Below are 20409 nucleotides of genomic sequence, written 5' to 3'. Positions count from 1 at the left end.
TTAAGAAATTTCCTATACATCATGTTTTTCTTTCTACATGTATTTTTTAATGCTTTTGTAAACCAAGATTTTGCCTCCATTTTTTTTTGTGTTTTGATCTTTGTTTTTATCGTTTATCTGATCCATGTTTTGCAAAAAAAAAGTTCATAAATTCACTATAAGCTTGATTTGGGTTAACTATCTTGTACACTGATTCCCAAGATTCATTAGTTAGATTAGCTCTGAGATTGTTGATTGCATTTTCATTTAGGTTTCGTTTTGTGATAAAAGTATCTTGTTTCTGAAAGGTTGATGTTAATTTTTCACTAATAGGGAAAACTGCAGGATGATCACTAATATCAGTTATGAGCGCACCGCTATGATGTTTGTCAAGTATATTTTGTGAATATATTGTCAATTAAAGTTTCTTTCATGCAGGTTATTCTGGTTGGTTTTGTAATGGAAGGAATAAGACCAAAGTACAACATCAGCTCCAAAAATAGTTGTGAATGTTGATGTGAATTACACTTGAGAAAATCAATGATAAAGTCTCCACAAACATAAATGTTTGTGTTTCTAAGTGGACCAAATAGGTCTTCTAATGACACATTGAATTGCTCAATATTAGTTCCAGGTTTCCTATAAATGCATGACATTAAAACTGGCTTTGATTGTTGACATTCAATCTCAACAGTTACACTTTCAAAAAGATGTTCATAACAAATGGACATTTTTCCACAAGTCTAGCCAAAATACTGTTTTTAACAAATATAGAAACTTCTCTCTGAAGTTGATGTGAAAGGATTTATAATCCAATAAAAAACTGTTTCCCAAATTATCTGTTTGCCAGAGATTGCTATGACATCAAAGGAACTGTCGAGAAGTGTCAGATATGTGTTCTAGATTTTCACAGTTCGCTTATAAGCTTCGAGCATTGAAGTGAATTACAGAAAAGCTGTTAATGGATTTAAATTGTGTGTTAAAAAGTTTGTCACAATAATATTTGCTATGGTTTGATATGTTATTCCATTCCATTCCATTTTCCTCCGCTTTATCCGGGTCCGGGTCGCGGGGGCAGCAGTCTTCGTAGGGCATTCCCAGGCCAGCTGTGAGACATAATCCCTCTAGCGTGTCCTAGGTCTTCCCCGGGGCCTTCTCCAGGCTGGGCATGCCCCAAACACCTCACCAGGGAGGCTTCCGGGAGGCATACGGACTAGATGCCCGAGCCACCTCAGCTGGCTCCTCTCGATGTGAAGGAGCAGCGGCTCTACTCTGAGCTCCTCCCGGATGACCGAGCTCCTCACCCTATCCTCACCCTAAGAAAATTCGTTTCAGCCGCTTGTATCCGCGATCTCGTTCTTTCGGTCACGACCCAAAGCTCATGACCATAGGTGAGGGTGGGAACATGGATCGAACGGTAAATTGAAAGCTTTGCCTTCCGGCTCAGCTCTCTCTTCACCACGATGGTCCGGTACAGCGACCGCATTACTGAAGACGCTGCGCCGATCCGCCTATCAACCTCACGCTCCAACCTTCCCTCACTCATGAACAAGACCCCGAGATACTTGAACTCCTCCGCCTGGGGCAGGACCTCATTCCCAACATGGAGGGAACAATCCACCCTTTTCCGACTGAGAACCATGGCCTCAGATTTGGAGGTGCTGAGTCTCATCCCAGAAGCTTCACACTCAGATGCAAACCGTCCTTAGTAAACGCTGTAGGTCACAGCCCGATGAGGCCATCAGGACCACATCGTCTGCAAATAGCAGAGATGAGATCCTAAGGCCCCCGAATTGGACTCCCTCGACACCTTGGCTGCGCCTAGAAATTCTGTCCATGAAAATTATGAACAGAATCGGCGACAAAGGGCAGCCCTGGCGGAGGCCAACGTTCACCGGAAACAGGCTTGACTTACTGCTGACAATGCGAACCAGGCTCCTGCTGCGGTTGTACAAGGACTGAATGGCACGTAGTAGCGCACCACCAATCCCCTACTCCTGGAGTACCCCCCACAGGACACCGCGAGGGACACGGTCGAATGCCTTTTCCAGGTCCACGAAGCACATGTAGACCGGTTGGGCAAACTCCCAAGTACCCTTGCAAGGGTGTAGAGCTGGTCCAGTGTTCCGCAACCAGCACGAAAACCACATTGCACCTCCTGTAGCCGAGGTTCGATTAACGGTCGTACCCTTCTCTCCAGCACCCTGGAATACACCTGATATGTTGTGGTAGAAGTTAATATCAGGGTTAATACAGGCATCAAAATCTTCTGCTTCTGTGCTTTCAATAACAAACTCCAGATCTTCGTATTTGTGTAATATTGACTTAAGATAATGGGTGATTAAGAAGGTTGAATTGTGTGTCGGTTAAATCGTTGAATGGAAAGATATTTGAACAATTTGGACAATTTGTGACGCTAACGTCACAGACAGGAGAAAAAAGGAGCGCTTGATTTGCTCGCCTGCACAGTACAGTACGGGTAATCTTTCCTCATTGGAGCATTTTTTTAGTTATCGGTTACCCGAGCTATTTTTAATGTTATCGGATTTATCAGTATGACATCCTAATTTCCTCATATCGGCCCCATAATTACCATGCACCCCTAATTATACTGTATGTATTTTTTATTTTTTACTTAAGTTTTACTTAAGTACTAGTATAAATACTTTTAATTGTATTCTCATTTGATCAGTGATGATATGTGTTATATACAGTGTTCAGCAAATTACTTTAAAAAAGTAATCGGTTACGGTTACTTGGTAATTTCCCCATAAAGGTAATTAGTAAGGTAATTACTCCTTCATAGTAATAAATAATTATTGCCCTACTTTTTTGAAAAACCTTCCAATATGTAGAAAGATTTGGGACATCGTTTTGTAGCGGCGTGTGCCATTGATAGATGTTTCATGAATTAGTTAGGCTGAGCTTGTGACTTGCATTTCTTTACCAAAACGCTAGGGGGCAGTGTTTTCCTGAGGGTGTGCAACCACAACTATTGTTGGCTAGCTATTTAGCTTCCTGTGTAGTAGTAGTGATCAATGGTGACAGAAGCCACATCCAGGTGACTGGTAAAGATATCAGTGCATATTAACACACCACATTTGAAATAGTAATTAATTAAGTTATCCGGTACTGGAAAACAATAAAGTTGTTAGTAGTCTGAACCAAGTGACATTTTGTACTCAGCTCTGTGCTCATCCTTTGTGTTCATTCATTATCCGTTGAAAAGAAAGGATTCACACGGATGAGCCGCAAAGACAGCGGTCGCGCCTCATTGGCATTCCGGCAGACGCTACGTGCGCTGTTTGAAGACTTGTGTTGTGATGGACGTTAGCGAGCCTCCAGGCGAAGTTTGCTGCTGATGAATGACTAATAACATTTATTAGCTCATTTTAATTACCTTTGTGCATTTGGCAGGCGGCTACAGTAATTCATGTTGTAAACACGTTTTACCGGTCCACTTAGAGCTTTTGTGGGATTCATGTGAAAATAGCATCTGACGGAAGGCTGACACTCAGGCTTTCAATTCCAAACAAGTTGTGAACAGTCGACTCTCCAGCAGCGTGCCATCAAACACGGCAAGCACAACAGGAAGCTCCAAAAAGACACTCTGGTTCTTTCCTGGAATTAATTAAGAATGATGTTTGCAAGTGGGATAAGCATGTCGGGCCTCATCAAGCAACGGTTAAGAGCGACTCTTTCAAAGGTTGTGACAGCTTCTATTTCCATTGTCTTCAACCTTTGCTATGCGCTGTAATGCAAACTGGCATGCAATATGAAAAGAACCATGTGATTCCACATGTGACTTGTTTCATGGCAGTAATGATGATGGATTGGATTTATTTAGCGCCTTTATCCAGAGACATAAAGCACTTTACACTGAAACCCATTATTCGCCCACTGGGGGTGATAAGCTTGGAAAAGAGTGGAGTGCCAACTCCGGGTCGGGTATGAGATCCTGCCCAAAGTGGAGGAGGTAAAGTTCCTTGGGGTGAAGAAGGAGCTGAGTTGAAAGGCAAAGCTCTCATTTTACCAGTCAATCTACAATCCTACTCTTTGAGTATAGTCATGAGCTTTGGGTAGTGATCGAAAGGACGACATGACAGCTACAAGTGGGTGGCTGGGCTCCCCCTTAGAGGTAGGGTCAGAAGCGTTGTCATCCGGGAGGAACTCAAGAGTAGAACTGCTACTCCTCGAGCATCTCGTAACGATGCAGGGCATTTCTGACCGGTAGGGGGCCTTGGGAAGACCAAGGACACATACGGGGCTATCCACACGGAAACGTGTTCAAGTCAAAGCGGCAAAGTATTTTATAATCTACTTTCATCCACACGATGACCACACAAACCGATTCCAGAGTGGGAAACTCTGAAAACACCGGCTTGTCGTTTCCGTGTAGAAAAGCAACAGGCTTTTTTTGGAAAACGATGATGTCACCAGCCTGTCACCAGCCAAAACAATATCTGAATATTTTGACTGACACGACTCACCCCAGTCGACATTCTCCTGATATTTTGTTGTCTCCAACTCCAAAATGACTCGCAGAATGAATTGCACTTTGTCGTAAGTCTAGACGAGCCTTAGAAAGCGGAAGATGATGGACATCTTCTCTTCTTCTACAGTCTTCGTGTCTGTTTCCTTTTCACCCAGTGATCCGTTCCCGTCCGGATGCAACTATTTACTAATCCGGCACAGTGTGGACGCACATTTTTTTCAACCTGCCAGAATAAAAATCCCAGGAATGTTTCCATGAGGACAGGGCCTATGTCTCTTAACTGGCCTGGACACCACAACAGTGACTGGGATGGAGGAAGCTGGGTTCGAACAACCAACCGGATTTACCTCTTGAACCACTGCTGTGGTTTCAGAGTGTCTGCAGGTTGTGGTGTGTGAGTGAAAGCCAAAAGCCATGATAACAAAGGAATAGTCAATAATGGCTTCAGTTAAATGATTCAGATAAGCGTTCATGAATGATGAGCACGTCGTCACATTCCAGCCCAGAGCGCAAGGCAGATGGAGCAAACTATTAATTTATCAAATATTTATAAGATGCAAATGTCACTCTGCTGGCTTGGGGAGCTCTTCTTTCCCACCTGTCATCTGCACCTTGGCTTCAGGTCTTTCTGGCATCAAGCACACACTCTGATCTGGAATGTAAAGTCATCTGGTTTGATGTCGGCTGGCGTCGAAGTGCTTTCAGATGTTTGCCTTGGTTTTTTATTCGGGCTGTGAAGAAAACATCAGTGTTATTTGCATGTTAGTAGGCCTGTCACGACAATCAAGAAATCGACTAACCGCACGATAAATAACCGGTCATTCAACGTTCCTACGCTCAGCTAGGGTCCTGAGCTTTGGGTAGTGGCCGAAAGGACAAGATGGCGAGTACAAGCAGCCCAAATGTTTTCTCCATGGGGTGGCTGGGCTCTCCATATGAGATAAGGTGAGAAGCACTGTCATCCGGGAGAAACTCGGAAAAGAACCGCTGCTCCTTCCCATTGAGGGGAGCCAGACGAGGTGGCTTGGGCACCTGGTCAGGATGCCTCCCGGATGCCGCCCTGGGGAGGTGTTCAGGGCACTTCAGACCGGTTGGAGGCCTCGGGGAAGACCCAGGACACGTTGGAGAGACTATGCCTCTCAACTGGCCTGGGAAGGCCTTGGGATCCACCGGGAGGAGCTGGACAAAGTGGCCGGGGAGAAGGAAGTCTGGGCTTCTCTACTTCTCTACTACCCCGCGACCTGACCTTGGATAAGTGGAAGAAGATGGATGGGTGGAAACTTGATAATTTTGCCGGCCGCAATAAACTGACATAAATTGACATTCATGCCATGGCGGATGTCCCTGGAAATAAAAATCATAAGTGATAATGCAGCAGGCATGTTGCATCCTGGCACCAGTGGTGTTTCTTCCTAGAGCAAAGCAAACGAGGAAATAAAAAAACACCCAATTATAATAATTTGCTGCTGTGCATGTGTAAAAAGACTGTGGAGGCGGGAATGGCATAATTTAAAAAACAGACGAGTGGCAACCTCTTGGCCCAGAGTGTGATCTTCCACGATAGATTGATGCAGCTAATGTGCACTAAAAGCTTTTCCCAGCGTGGAACATTTGCTGAGCTCAACTTTGAGTAAAGACAACAGTAGCGTCTAAATTATGTGGCGCGAGCGGCGTGCGCTCGCATCGAAAGCGTGCGCCTCGTGCATTGCGCTGTTGGCCTTTATGTGCATTTCCATACGAGGCCGCGTGCGTCTGTCGGCCCGAGACTTATCACTTTAATTTCCTCCTTTTATGTGACTGTAAATGAATGTGATTTGAATAAAGCTACAGAAGCTCGTAAAAGTGCCGGCGTTGAGATAGTGGATGGAGTTAAGTTACCGCTCGCATTCCAAGCGACCGCTGACCTGCAGCTGCCATGATCAGCATTTTTTTTTCGCTCACTTGTCACATGACAAACCATCACAGTCATTCCATTATACTAATATTCCATTTGAAATGTTTTGTTAAAAAGAAAAACAGAAAAAAAAGAAAATGTTTTGTTATCTCACTCATTTACATGCTTTATGCATTTTTATTTGTTTTATACACCACTTTTTTTTTGCAAACTTTTTGTGTAATTTTTGAGTAGCCTCTTATTCAAGATTTGTAGATCTATTTCCATATATTTAAAGGTTGTTTATTTTATTCATTGCTGGTGCTTTTCTACTCTGCTATTATTGCATGTAAAGGGAAAATCTGCTGCTGGCTCCAAAATAGACAAGAGATGAGACAAGTTCTTTGAGAATAATGTTAGGCATACCTGAGTAAAACTTGCATGCAAGGAGACAAATCAGTACAACCTGAACAGATGGCTTCCAGGGAAAATGTCTGACTACTCATGCTAAAATGTTACTTAATATAGGAAACCACATATGCAAGGGGAGGGCGATCTCCTCTTGTGAGGGACAGAAACAATGAAGGGCTGACTCACATGCCTAGACACCCACGACTATATGAATCAGGTGATAAGCATCTGGAGGACGTGTTTTGAAGACAAGAGGCCTCATAGCAAGTCAGTGTGACATGAATGTGTGTCTTACCCCAACAACTCCCTTACCTCTGTAACATTGTTCATAGCAGGAAACATTTGTTGCTAAGAGAGCCATGGAAGCCACATATTGTAAAATTGATTTCCATGGGAGCCGTACGATTTTTCAACATTGCATACGAACTAAAAATGTTAATTTTTAAGCAAAACCAACAATTTCAGAATAATGAGTCTCTGAATGTATGGCTTTTAATAATATTGATATACCGGAGCTATCCAATAATAAATAAAATACTTCTTACCATTAATGCAACTTGTGGTTCTGCATGGTTTTGCATCTTTCTTTTTGCCATCTTCTTCGTCAAAAGTTTTTGCTCTGCAGATTTAGCAGGGGGAGGAGGGAAGCTTACTTCTTGACATCTCAATGACCGGAGGAGGCTACTGCATTATCCAATAATAATCAGCTCCATCTTCCAGCTCTGACCTGGAAAATATGGGAAATAAAGCTGGCATTGACTCTGGCCACCCACATTGAGCTAGAAAATGGATATACAGATTAAAATGCATAAGAAGGTTTTGAATGTTATTTTCAACATTGTGATTTCTGTAATGTTTCACTTTAAAATGTCAGCAAAAAAAAACATACACATTTATATTATATACATTTTATTGTGTTAAGAAATGTCTGAAAGCCCGATACAGTCATCAAAAGAGCAACATCTGGCTCCGGAGCCGTAGGTTCCCTACCCCTGCTTCATATGATCGATTGTGTCAGCTGAAATGCAAAGTGAGTAAGAAGTGGATGCATCACACGTCCTTTGGTCGTTAAATGCATCCAATTAGAGCCATCAAGCAGCTCTCTTCACTTTGTCTCGCAGGTCATCATCTATTTTTATACCATCTTGCCATAAACGTTTCCTTTGTGTGGGTCATCGTTTGCATGCGAGTCACGTCCACAGAATGCATAGCCGCCAAAGACAGCAGACACCCACGTCGGCTCGTGTTTACCTCAACAAAAAAATAAAAATACAAAAGGAAAAAGGTGCTCTTCTGTTCATCTCCACAAAAAAAAACGAAAGCAGACGCCTCATCAGAGTGAGCGCTCCTTCCCGCGTCACTTTGAAGTGTCAGCATTGTCTTTTGGATTACAAACTGTCTCACACTGAACTCCTGCAGTAGCTGTGGTTGACACTTGTAAGAAAGTCGTCTCTTTCCTCCGCCTTGGTGTCGCTAAAGGTGAAATCAAACATGTGACACACACACCAGCTTCATCGAGTCACCATCTGCTTTCCACGGAAAGTCTTCAACATCCTTGTGGTATCTTAAAGGGATTGTGGGGATTTTTTGACATGAAGTTGTATGACATCCCCATCAGCAGTGTAGTGCATCAACGGTGACTTCCCCCCACGCTGTCCCGAGTTCTGGTCGGATTTCGGTGAGGAGGAACGTAGTTCCGGTTAGTTGCTGGGGTCACTTAAGTAAAGAGTTTGGCTTCTCAAAACAATATGCGTTCAAGAGAGTAATACATGTGCATCACAAAACTATTGCAAACAAAAAAGTCCGACCTCTCTGTCGCTCTGCGTTATTTTCTCTCTGTTCGTATCACTATGCACTCTCGCCTGTCCATTGTCGTGTGTGTTCAACAGTGTTTATATGAGCGGATGGAGAGTCTCCCGTCGCAGCAGTCTCCATCAGCTGAACGGAGAGAAAAGAACTCATTGGATTTAGATGAGGGGAACACGCAGGATGGTCCAAAAGAGTGAGCTTATTCCTCTGGAAGAAGTTCTTTGTGAAGTGCAGCGTTGTCCTGTTGAAAAGCCAGTCATCACCACACAGACGAGGGCCTTCAGTCATGAGGGATGCCCCCTGCAACATCTCCACATAGCCGGCTGCCGTTTGACGCCCCTGCACAACCTGAAGCTCAATTGTTCCATTGATGGATCATGATGGCGCCCCCTCCACTGTGCCGTGTGGAAAAACATCTCAGGTGGGATCTCCTTGTCATGCCAGTAACGTTGGAAGCCATCAGGACCGTCAAGGGAGAATAAAACTTTCTTCCACCTTTCAATGTCCCATGTTTGGTGCTCTCCTGCAAATTCCAAACCTTGAAGGAGACGAGGCCTTTGAAGACGGTGTTTCTTCTTAAAAGCCTTCTCTGGCAGGTGCTGTCTGATGGTTATTGGACTGCTCTCGGCACCAGTAAAAACCATCTTTTGGGCTGAGGATGGTCCTGTGTCTTGACGTACAGCTCATTTTTTTGGGGTCTACCACTTTTTTTTTTTCGAGAAGTTTGAAACGACTGTCTTACTGCATACAACCTCAGCATCAATGGCGCGCTGGTTGAGGCCTTGCTTACGCAGCTCAACAATCCCACTGCGTTCAAAGAGAGAAAGCTTTTTTGCCTTTGCCATCAAGAGTGCATGACAGTGTGCACACCTGACACTAAATCACAATCAACCCACATTTTTGCCAATATTTTGCCTTTTAAAGGCAGCTGAAGAACAGATTATTTCACTTTCATGCTTTTTTGCAATAAATTGCTTTTTTGTCTCACTCCTATTTCTTATTTTTATATTGTGAAGCATCTTAGAACCTCCTTAAGATCCAACAGTGCAAAATGTACATTCTTGACATTTTTAATCAGGAGTGTATTCTCAGTCCTCACGTAAACGGCGTGATATTAAAGCCACAGAAAAGAAACTGCAGTAATTATTTGTGTTCAACAGTAAGAGAACGTCACCACATGGCAGTGGTTCATTTGAAGCCGTTAGGAAGACGACCAGATGGACAAACACATTCAGTGACCCCGGGGCCCGTTCACACTACGCTGAGGACACTGGAGTGTTTGCACAGCAGCACTCTGCTAAATAAACAACACAGAGTGGACACAAAGACTGTGGTACCTCGGTTTTTATGCGCAACAAAAATGATTGCTAGAAATATGTCTCGGTTTTCCTTCACTGTCTTGGGTATTGTACAATCAAACATTGCGCCTAGCAAACTAGTCCAAGGGCCTAAACAAAGAATCCCACGCGTTGTTGCCTCAGTCTTGTGGCGTTATGAATAAGTCAACTGTTTTCACAACATGTGTTTATTTTTATTTTTTTCCAACACTTTCCCTTGTTTATTCAATATGTTTGCACTATATTTTGAGATGGTTATAGCGTCAAATCACTTTAGTCTGTGCGTCATGCTACTCAAAGTCACAGCACCCTCTCTGGTACCCCCTCCAGGAGAATCACCTTTATATTTTTGTTTAGTGTATGAAACCTGAGCTAAGCTAATCGGTGTTTTCATAATGTCATCCAATTCTGGAATGACCCAGATCACAGACAACGAACGTCGACAGACTTAAAGATCATGGGACATGATACACTGTAAAAACTGAATCGTAAACAAGATTAAATATTTGAAATAAAGTTTTTTTTTAAAACAAATTTGTGTAACGTGTCTCAATCACCACTAACTCCGTCGTCCCGCTATGACATCATCACCACTTGACCGTTGTTCTTTGCTGACTAACACAGTTACACCACAAGTCTGCCTTTCTTCATGTAAAAAAAAATACATACGGCTGAAAAATATCCCACCATGGGACCAAAAATAGTTGCAAGGGCCATCACTTCAATACGGACGAATAAACCCAGATTTAGATTATTTCTTATAGGAAAAACAATTGTTTTTTGTAAAATTTGGTTTTTGATGGACTTTTTGGAACAGCTTAATAACTACAACTCTAAACGAAAAGTGCACTTTATTTAGAATTTTGCCCATCGTCCACAGTCCTTATGTGAGACATGAACACACATCTTTCTCTTTCCTGTGCGTTATAAAGATCTAAAAACAGGTAAAAAGAGGCAGCTAAGAATACATGTAATGGGACGCACCTATTCCGCTCACAAAGGCTGATATTAAACACCTTCCAAAAACCTCCAACAAGGTTTTATGGTTTTCTATCCATGCTGTGAGCAGGTAGTAACAGCTACATTCATGATAACATGGAATACTTACAGTATTTTGCTCATTTGAAGCATTAGCAGAACTTCCTTCCTCGGGGCATTGATTTCACATAGCAACATAGAAAGGAACGCTACACCTAGCGTTAACTCTTCCAAACTCAAAAACGCAAACATTTTTCCTTTAACAGCTTTAGAAAACTCAACAGCAGCAAATGTCCACTTTATAGAGAGACTGTTATGTGTCAGAGGTATTATTGTTATTGATGACAGCTGTATATTTGGCGAATTGATTTCTATGTGCTGCCGGACAAATGAATTTCCCCTGTTGGGGATGAATAACGTATCTTGCGATCGATCATTCTATCTGTCTACCATCTGGCTTGACAAAGATCATAATGTTGTGTTCATTTGACGATACGTAATGCTAAATAACACATATTTTCATGCTATCTGTGGATAATTAGCACAAGTCAACTCTTTCCCCACAGAAAGTGAGAAAGACCAGGAAATCTATTAAGCTGGACTATCACACAGCGACTGAGCTTTTTTCTTTATCTGACCTGCTCTCGCATTTTTCCACGGAGGCTGAGCTCCGCTTCGATTCGACCTCCCGAGTCATTTTCCTTTCAGTGATTTTGTAATCAGCTCTTCATCACCGCTGTCTCCGGCCCACTTCTTAATAGCTTTCCCCGTGGCTAATATCAGCTTCTTGTCTCTGTACGCCATTAGCCTACTTAATGGAAGTACCGGCCTACCTGACGGCCCGCCGCGAGGAAAGAGGCTCGCGACAAAATGGCCCGGTGAGGTGACAGGCCATCTCATTTTTGTCCTTATTCAAATTCATTTTCACGGTTATGGCTCCTCACATGAAGTGGAACATAGTGGTTCTGCTTTCTTTGTGACCCTGCAGGCCTTGTGTGCATGAAAGAGAAAATGTCTCTTCTTACTGTGACAGTTCAACATGTATTTATGGTCAACTGTATCCTTCAGGAATAGGGCAGGGATGCTAACATGATGTATTTGTAATGACCAGTGTTGGGAGTAATGTTTTGGTAAATCCATCCATCTACAGTATCTTCTTCCGCTTAACCGAAGTCGGGTCGCAGAGGCAGCAGCCAAAGCAGGGAAGCCCAGACTTCCCCCTCCTCGGCCACTTCGTCCAGCTGCTCCCGACGGATCCCGAGGCGTTCCCAGGCCAGTTGAGAGAGTCTCTCAAACATGTTGTGGGTTTTCCCCAAGGCCTCCTACCGGCCGGATGTGCCCTGAACACGTCCCCGGAAAGGGGTCTGAGAGGCATTCTTACCAGAAGCACAAACCCACCTCATCTGGCTCCTCTCAATGTGGAGACACAGCAATTTCGGAGGAGCAGCAGTTCTACTCCGAGCTTCTCCCTGATGACAGCCCTTCTCACCTTATCTCTAAGGGAGAGCCCAGCCACCCTACGGAGAAAACTCATTTCGGCCACTTGTACTTGCGATCTTGTCCTTTTGGTCACTACCCAAAGCTCATGACCATAGGTGAGGGTAGGGAGAGTTGGTTTTGTTAAAGTCCTGGAAAATAATTTCAGGTAAAGATTGGGAACCCTGAAAGCGCAGTGGTGAGGTACCAAAAGGACAACAGACAGAGAATGGTCAACATGTACGCCCATGTTGTCCTTTGGTTACTTTGCTGTATTGATTCATGATATCCCTGTGCTATCTTCATATCAGCTGGACTGGACTACTAAGTAGAAACCAGCACTCCAAAGTGCACCCACAGTGTTTAGCTTGCGATGAAGGCATGTTCAACCAGGACAGCGATGAGTCTTGCCAGGAGTGGTCTAAGGGGCTGTCCACACGGAAATGTTTTCAGGTCAAAACAGCAAAGTAGTGGTGGGCGATTAATTGAAAAACAACCAAAATCGACATTTAGAGCTTCTAATCGACATAAAACTGCCGTGTTGGTTATTTCGGGTCCCGCCGTGGTGGGTTCACTACCGGTCGTGTAGTTACGCAACAGGTCGCCGGGGGACACAAAGCGTCAAGGCTGCCAGAACACCAACAGAAGAAGTAAACACGTGACACTATCCAGTCTGACTGCTACACTACAGAGAAATGTGGAGGAAGAATCAAACCACAGCACCTTTTTAAAGTCTATGGAGTCGACGGTACAGCAGTGAGCAGCTTGTTCCCGAAAGGAATTACGTGTGATGTGTAGTTGGGACATACTTTGACTTCAAAGAGGATGACGTCGACCAAAAAGTAGTGAGTCACTTGTTTGAAAATACATATTTTACAATACATATTTACAGAATAAATAGCTGAGTTTGGGTTAATCGTACATGAACCGAAATCGAGGTTAGACATTCAATTCAGCGTGATTTTGATTGCTGCCACAATTGCCCAGCCCTACAGCAAAGTATTTCATGGTTTCAGCCTTTCATCCACAACGTTAATGCCGTTCTGGGTGCCCTGAAACTGTATTTTTTGAAAACGGCTTCCAGAGTGGGAAAATCTGAAAATGCAGGCTTGTCGCGTCCGTGGAGACAGGCGAAACCGCTGTTTTACAAAAACGATGACGTCCCTGACCCCTCACCGTCACGTGACCATAAGTGACCTTTGATGACAAGCCAACATAATATCAGAATATTTGGATGGACATGATTCACCCCAGTTGCCATTCTCCTCATATTTTCTTGTCTTATTCTTCAAAATGACTCACAGAAGTAATTCCACTTCTCTAGTATAGATGAGCCTTGGAAACCAGAAGACGAAAAACCTATGTGCATGTGTTCTTTCTTCTTCTATAGTTTGGTGTGTTACGTGGTTCCGTATGTGTGTCTGTTTACAGCGCCACATGTAGGTGTGCCTCGTGTATTACATCCTTTTCACCAAGTGATCCGTTCCAGTCTAGATGCAACTATTTACTGGCAGCACTAACAACTTTTTCTGGTGTCGTTGGAGAGTTTTTTGGTATTTGGGGACTTAAAAGCGAAAGCATGTATTGTTCCGCAGTTTCTGTTCTTACTCCGCTGGTCCGTCCCGCTCCAAAGCAGTCAGTGTGCGGGATGCCGCCGGGGTGGATGTCAGCAAGCTATTTATTCTGTTATTTGTAGTTCTAAACTGAAGTTGTTTTTACTCACTTCACATCATAACAGAAAGCTGATCCGGCCCCTCAAAGCTGAGGCACTTGTTTTTTTTTTTTAATGCCAATCTTCAGTAAAGACACAACTGCTACCTGGTTGCTGCTTTTTTCTTTTTGTTTTGCATGTTTTCATTTGTGTTCTGTTGATGTTTTGCTGTGTTGATTGTAAATAGTTTGAAATTTGCATGCAGAGATTTGACCTTGTCTCTTGAGACGGGTTTTTCTTTTTGTACTTAACATATTATTATACAAAATACATGTAAATTGGTAATAAAATTAGACAAAATAAAATCTAAGGAGCCACCTGGGAGCCGAAAAAGCCGTCTCTTTTTAGTGAGCCGAGCCAAAAGAACCAAATTTACACCACAACTGTTTGCTAATCTGGCACAGTGTGGATGCAAATTTTTTTCAACCTTCCACAAAGCAAAAATCCCAGGAACATTTTCCGTATGGAGAGGGCCTGAATGTTTCCTCCCACATCAAACACACCTGCACACGCTCGCCTTCTTCTGCCGCCCACCCGCTGTGGCCTTCCTCCACCAAGCATTGCTGATACAGTGCACTAATCACCAGCTCAATAAATCAACGGCCCAGCTAATAACCATTACTTCCAATTAGAGCAGTTTGCTCCGGTGAGGGAAAGCAGCTGACACCTTCATAAAGGCTCCTTTCATTAGCGGCCATCGACCGGGGTGAGCCAGCTCTGAGCACACGAGCGGGAGAGAGACAAGAAAGGGAAGGGGAAGCAGCCAGACTTCGACAGAAAGAAAAGTTGGATCCAGTAAGAAAAAACTGTTGACAGAGATAAATTCCCTCTGCCAGGGTGGATCTCGGGTCAGCGCATCACCGAATTGCTGCCAATGAGTCCCGAAAAAGTGGCAGACTTACTTTGTTAGCGCGTGGGTCACATGTTAACTGGGTTGGCCCTGTCCGGCAGGTTCTCCCAGCTGTGACATCACGCATCATCTCATCAGAAGCTTCAGCGTGGTGCAGGCCAGTCAGCAACCCACAGATGGCAGTGTGGCATCACGTCGCATAGGCTTTGAGGAAAACAAGCACTTCCAGGAAACACACACACACACACACAGTAATACAAAACCTCTCTCTCCAAAGCAGCTTCCAAATGATGAATCTAAGAGCCCGCAGAGGAAACAGAGCTTCAGTGCGTCATCACATCCAGATGAAGCAGAGCATTGTTGTAGCATATTCATCTTTAATGAGCGCCACCTTCCTTCACCTCCTCCTAATCTCAGCTTTCTGCCCACATGAAGACTGCTTCCACTCCTGACTACCAACCTGCACAGCATCTATTGCCAACCCTGTAGTCAGGCGAAGTGTGAACCGTTGCTAAATTACAACGCTCAGCACAACTCGCCTATTCGTAATGGACGAGCACGACCCAGTTTTCCACTGATTGGCAAGGTGTCAGTCGCTCTGGCTCTGGTGTGGCCCGTCTGTGTCGCTGAAGAGCCAGATTTGATTTTCAGCGGCAAGCTGCTGTCATTTGTACATGTTTCATTTCCTCCCGGGCATGGCAAGCTAGCGCTTAGTGCATCATAATTAAAGGCAAATTGGGGATAGTCGAACACGGCGATTAAAGTGGCCGTCAGTTAGAGAACGAGACCTGGCGCCTTCGCTGACAACAGCAGGACATTCACTTCATAACGTCCTCTGCTCTGCATGAGTCATCTGTGCTGTGGCATGGTGAGAGGAGCAGCAGACTAAAGCATTAGGGGAGTCAAAAAATGATATCATATCAAGCATCCAACGACTCTCTCCATGAAGAAACATTTCTGAAAGCACCAGAAAGTCAAGACACATGTGACCAACAGGATTTGAGCCCTTGTGGTCACATCAGCAGGGGTCCCGCAAGTTTGAAGATTAGCTGAAATATGTGATAAGACCTCACCAATGTGCGTCCAGATACCAGAATCAGAGAGCTCTTTTTCTGGCATAATAAGATTAGGGTTGGGTAACATTTACATGTTATCCAATACACATTTAAAGTACCGGACCACCTACTTCAGGCTGTTTGTTCCCTATATGACTGCTGTCAGAGCTTAGTCCACATTACTGGCAGTAAGTCAGACTCATTTCCAGCGAGGGTTGGACTCCACCAGGCTGCTCTTTGTCACCAATTCGGTTCATTACTTTTATGGACAACATTTCTAGGCACAGCCAGGGTGTTAAGGGAATCCGGTTTGGTGGCTTTAGGATTGGGTCTCTGCTTTTTGCAGATGATGTGGTCCTGCTGGCTTCAGCGGGCTGTGATCACTGGATCAGTTCGCAGCCGAGTGTGAAGCGGCTAGGGTAAGAATGAACACCTGTAAGTCCGAGTCGATGGTTCTCGCTCGGAAAACGGTGGAGTGCCATCTCCAAGTCGGGGATGAGATCCTGCCCCAAGTGGAGGCGTTTAAGTACCTCTGTGTCTTGTTCATGGGTGAGGGAAGGATTGAACACGACATTGATGGGCGGATTGGTGCGACGTCTGAAGTAATGCGGAGTCTGCATTGGTCTGTTGTGCTGAAGAGGGAGCTGAGCCGAAAGGCCATGCTCTCAATTTACCCGTGGATCTACGTTCCTACCCTCACCTATGGTCATGAGGTTTGGGTAGTGACCGAAAGAACAAAATGGGGCGTACAAGCAGCAAAAATGAGTTTTCTCCGTAGGGTGGCTGGGCTCTCCCTTAGAGATAAGGTGAGAAGCACTGTCATCTGCGAGAAACTCAGAGTAGAACCGCTGTTCCTTCCCATTGAGAGGAACCAGATGAGGATGGCTGATGAGGAGGATGCCTCCCGGACGCCTCCCTGGGGAGGTGTTCAGGGTACGTCTGACCGGTAGAAGGCTTCGGGGAACACGTTGGAGTGACTGTCTCTCAACTTGCCTGGGAACGCCTCGGGATCCGCCGGGATGAGCGATTTTAGCGCGTTAAGAGAGCCAGATGCAGTCATCAAAAGACCCATGTCTGGCTCTCGAGCCTGAGAGTCCCTACCCTGGCATTACATACAGGGGAATGAGATGTGTTTTCTGTGGAAACAACTGCCTCTTTTTAGAGAGCACAAAAAAAAAAATTTGGGAATATCCACTGTACCTCATCTTTGCCTCACTTCAGCGCCACAAAATTTAGTAGAGAAATGAGGCATAGATATTTACTTTTGTTGTTAGTTTTTGTTCTGACTACTACCATTTATGTTGGCACCGTATGGTGTGGTATGGTATGGTATGGTGCCAGCACATTATGGTACTGAGTTTCAGTACACATTCCTAAATAGGATTGGTTAAGCAGGTCAAGTGTAGAAAGTTGAACATCGATCCAGGTCAGCAGCGTCAGCAGTCGAAACAGACTTCCCAGACTTTCTTGTCCTCGGCCACCTCCCCTAGTTCCATCAGATGGACCCAGAGGCATTCTCTGGCCAACTTTGAGACATTCCATCCAACATATCCTAAGTCTTGTATGAGGTTTGCTCCCAGTTTGATGTACCAGGAACTCTGGAAATCCACTCTTTTCCCACTAAGCACCGTAGCCTCTGGAGGTCCTGATTTCATCTCGGCAGCTTCACACTCAGCTGCGAACCTTCTCAGGAAACACTGAATGTCACAGACTGATGATGACTTATTAAGAGCTGAGTTCCGATACTTTTGACTCAGTGAAATGATTCCACCTCCATCTATCGAGGAGCAAGACTGGACTTGACACACCTCACTGAGGCTTTTCCTGCCTGCAAACATATGAAGTTATTTAATCTACTTTTCAATTACTGACACAGGGGATAGAATGACTTTTCCCTCGACCCAGTAAGTGTGCCGCGAGAAGGCTACCCTGGCGAAAAGCCAACAGGATATGAGGCTAAGTCTTTATTCTTTCCCTTTCTCTCCTTCTCTCTCACTTTATCCACATTAATCCCCAAGAGCCAAGGATGATAATGGGTAATGGATCTGCGGACACCTCCCTCACAGACACGCTGGAGTGATGCTGAGGCCGCAGCTTCCTACGTCTCTACGCACATATTGCCTGTCTGGACCACGTGTTGACGGCGATTAGGTGGCTAACAGGATTAGCGTCCTCCATCACTCCGTTTGTATGCTTTGCCGTTTACTATACTTTCCCTTCTCAAAGTACTGCAACAGATACTTAGGGAAGAAAAGTTCATGTGCAACAGTCAGTGCTAAATGAATAGTTTTTGAACCCATACTGTACGGTGAATTTACGTACTCCCTCCTAGCGTCATTTCATCATGAATGCAAAGTCAGACTTTGCAGATGTCGTCAATGAGCGATGCACGTTATCTTTTTTTTCAAACCGATAACTTTGTGCTTTTCAAGGCCGATAACTTCTTTAGATCTACTTTTTTATTTAGATTGAACTGCAGCACACCTGGAGGTAAGAAGGTTTGGAACAAATTAGGATTTCACCAACTGTACCTGTTGATTTATCCTAATCAAATATTATGACATTACTACTACCACATCACTACTCTCAAGAGAACCAGAGTATAGAGCGGGAGGAGCCACCTCTGTGGCCCAGCAAAGTGCACTCAAGGAAAATTACGATGAATGTCGTGAATGTCACAGGCAGGAGAAAAATGGATATTTTGTATATATATATATATATATATATATATATAATGGATAGTTGTTTTAGCTATTTTTAATGTTATTGGATTTATTGGTATGATGTCATAATTCCCTAATATCAGACCGATAACTATTTTTCTGATAATTATTGTGCAGCCCTAATTTCCAATCAGTCTGCTCCACTGTGTCCATGGAGAGTTCTGCAGGTCCCTAAATTTCCAGGCATTATAGCCTTATGTCCGTTCACGATTCCTATTGATTTAGAGTGATGTTGGAGACAAGGTGTTTACATCTCTGTGCACAAGCAGGGTCGCTATGGCAACAATTGATTTCTTTCTCCCCCGCTGCTGTCTTTTTTCTTTTTTTTTCCAGAAGAGACTCATTTGTGTTGTATCAAGGAATGATGACATGCATGTTCTCACATTGCTCCCTGGATTGATATAATTATCTTTTTCAGCAACTAAATATAACTCCTAATACCAGTTGAAGCAGCCTCTCGCACCCAAGTAGAGCACTCTCAGACCTTTGAACCTGAAAATTCCATTTGTTCACTCTTTAATATTCCGCCTTGGAGGAGTGGAGTGCAGACGGATGAAAGGCAGCACTCAAGTCTGACCAAACCTGGTGGTGGAACAGACGCAGTCAGAGACAAATCAAACACGCTAGCCTGGAGCCATTCCCCACACTCCCTCTCAAAGGTCTGGCCATACTTGAACCTCTCAAGCAATGTTCAGCTGTGCAACCTGCAGAGCCGCAGGTCCATAGGACACATCCTCATGTCGCCCCGTCATGGGTTACACTGTCCATGTGAATGTTCAATGCTGTTATGACTGTCTTTATCTCTTCTCAGTGTCGTATATGGTGTTGGGCACACCTGGAGGTATGAACCACTCAAGCAAAGTTGAATTTGACTGACTGTACCTGTAGATTTGTCCTAACGAAATATCATGAGATCACTACTATTGACCAAACATTACGACCAAACATTTTCTCTCGAGTTTCCAGAGTTTTGGGTGAGACGAGCGTGAGAGGTCTGAGCCCAGGAAAAATACCAGAAAGGCAAAGGAGAAAGATGATGAAAACTGTCAAAGACAACTCACAGACCACTTCCAAAAAACTACAACATCAACACAGAGTCACCTGAGGAATGCAAAAAGAACATTTTGACAAACCAGCTTCATTTTGGAAGAAAGTGCTGTGGTGATGCAAATTGCACACCTTTTGTTAATCCAATAAACCAAATTTCACTCCAGAAATATTGTTCTGTCCATCAGTTATATTCAAATGAAATTATAGATGTATAAATTGTAGATATTTTTTACCTAGCTTTTGAGTGTTAGGTTGCTGTGTGATGATTTTAGTGTTCTTTGTAAGATGACACCGTGAGTCAGACTGTTATATTGAGTAATGACCGTCTGCAATTTCCCATGCGTTGACAAGCTCATCGTGAGTTCACTTATAGCTCGTGATTGGCTCCTGCCACAGAAAGAGGTACTGTATCCTCACTGATTCACGAGCGGCACAGTATTTAAACGATTAGTAGTAGTGTGAGGAAAAGGAGATGTCAGGCAGGCCGGGGCGCTATCAACTGGCCCGCGCACCGAGTCTTGGTCACCTTGATCTGAAACTCCAGCCCTTTCTTAAGCATGTTTGAAAAACAGTAAACCATTGCTATTCGTAGTACCATAAAAGGGGATCTCTGATCCGTCACACTGACAGATATCCCGTTCATGTCTGATTTTATGGAAATC

At 44.1% G+C, this 20409-nt stretch overlaps 1 protein-coding gene across 1 annotated transcript in view; it reads left to right on the top strand.

Annotated features, from left to right (window-relative positions):
- ccdc172 (coiled-coil domain containing 172) overlaps positions 1 to 19881 on the top strand; it is a 55012-nt gene extending 35131 nt beyond the window's left edge. Inside the window, exon 7 of the mRNA XM_054799725.1 lies at positions 15021 to 19881. Coding sequence (XP_054655700.1) covers positions 15021 to 15036 — 16 coding nt within the window. The 3' untranslated portion in view covers positions 15037 to 19881. The remainder of the gene's footprint in view (positions 1 to 15020) is intronic.
- Positions 19882 to 20409: the final 528 nt, after the last annotated feature.

Source organism: Dunckerocampus dactyliophorus, chromosome 14, assembly GCF_027744805.1.
Source record: "Dunckerocampus dactyliophorus isolate RoL2022-P2 chromosome 14, RoL_Ddac_1.1, whole genome shotgun sequence".
Taxonomy (NCBI): Eukaryota; Metazoa; Chordata; class Actinopteri; order Syngnathiformes; family Syngnathidae; genus Dunckerocampus; species Dunckerocampus dactyliophorus.
This window is presented reverse-complemented; position numbering and strand designations above follow the sequence as displayed.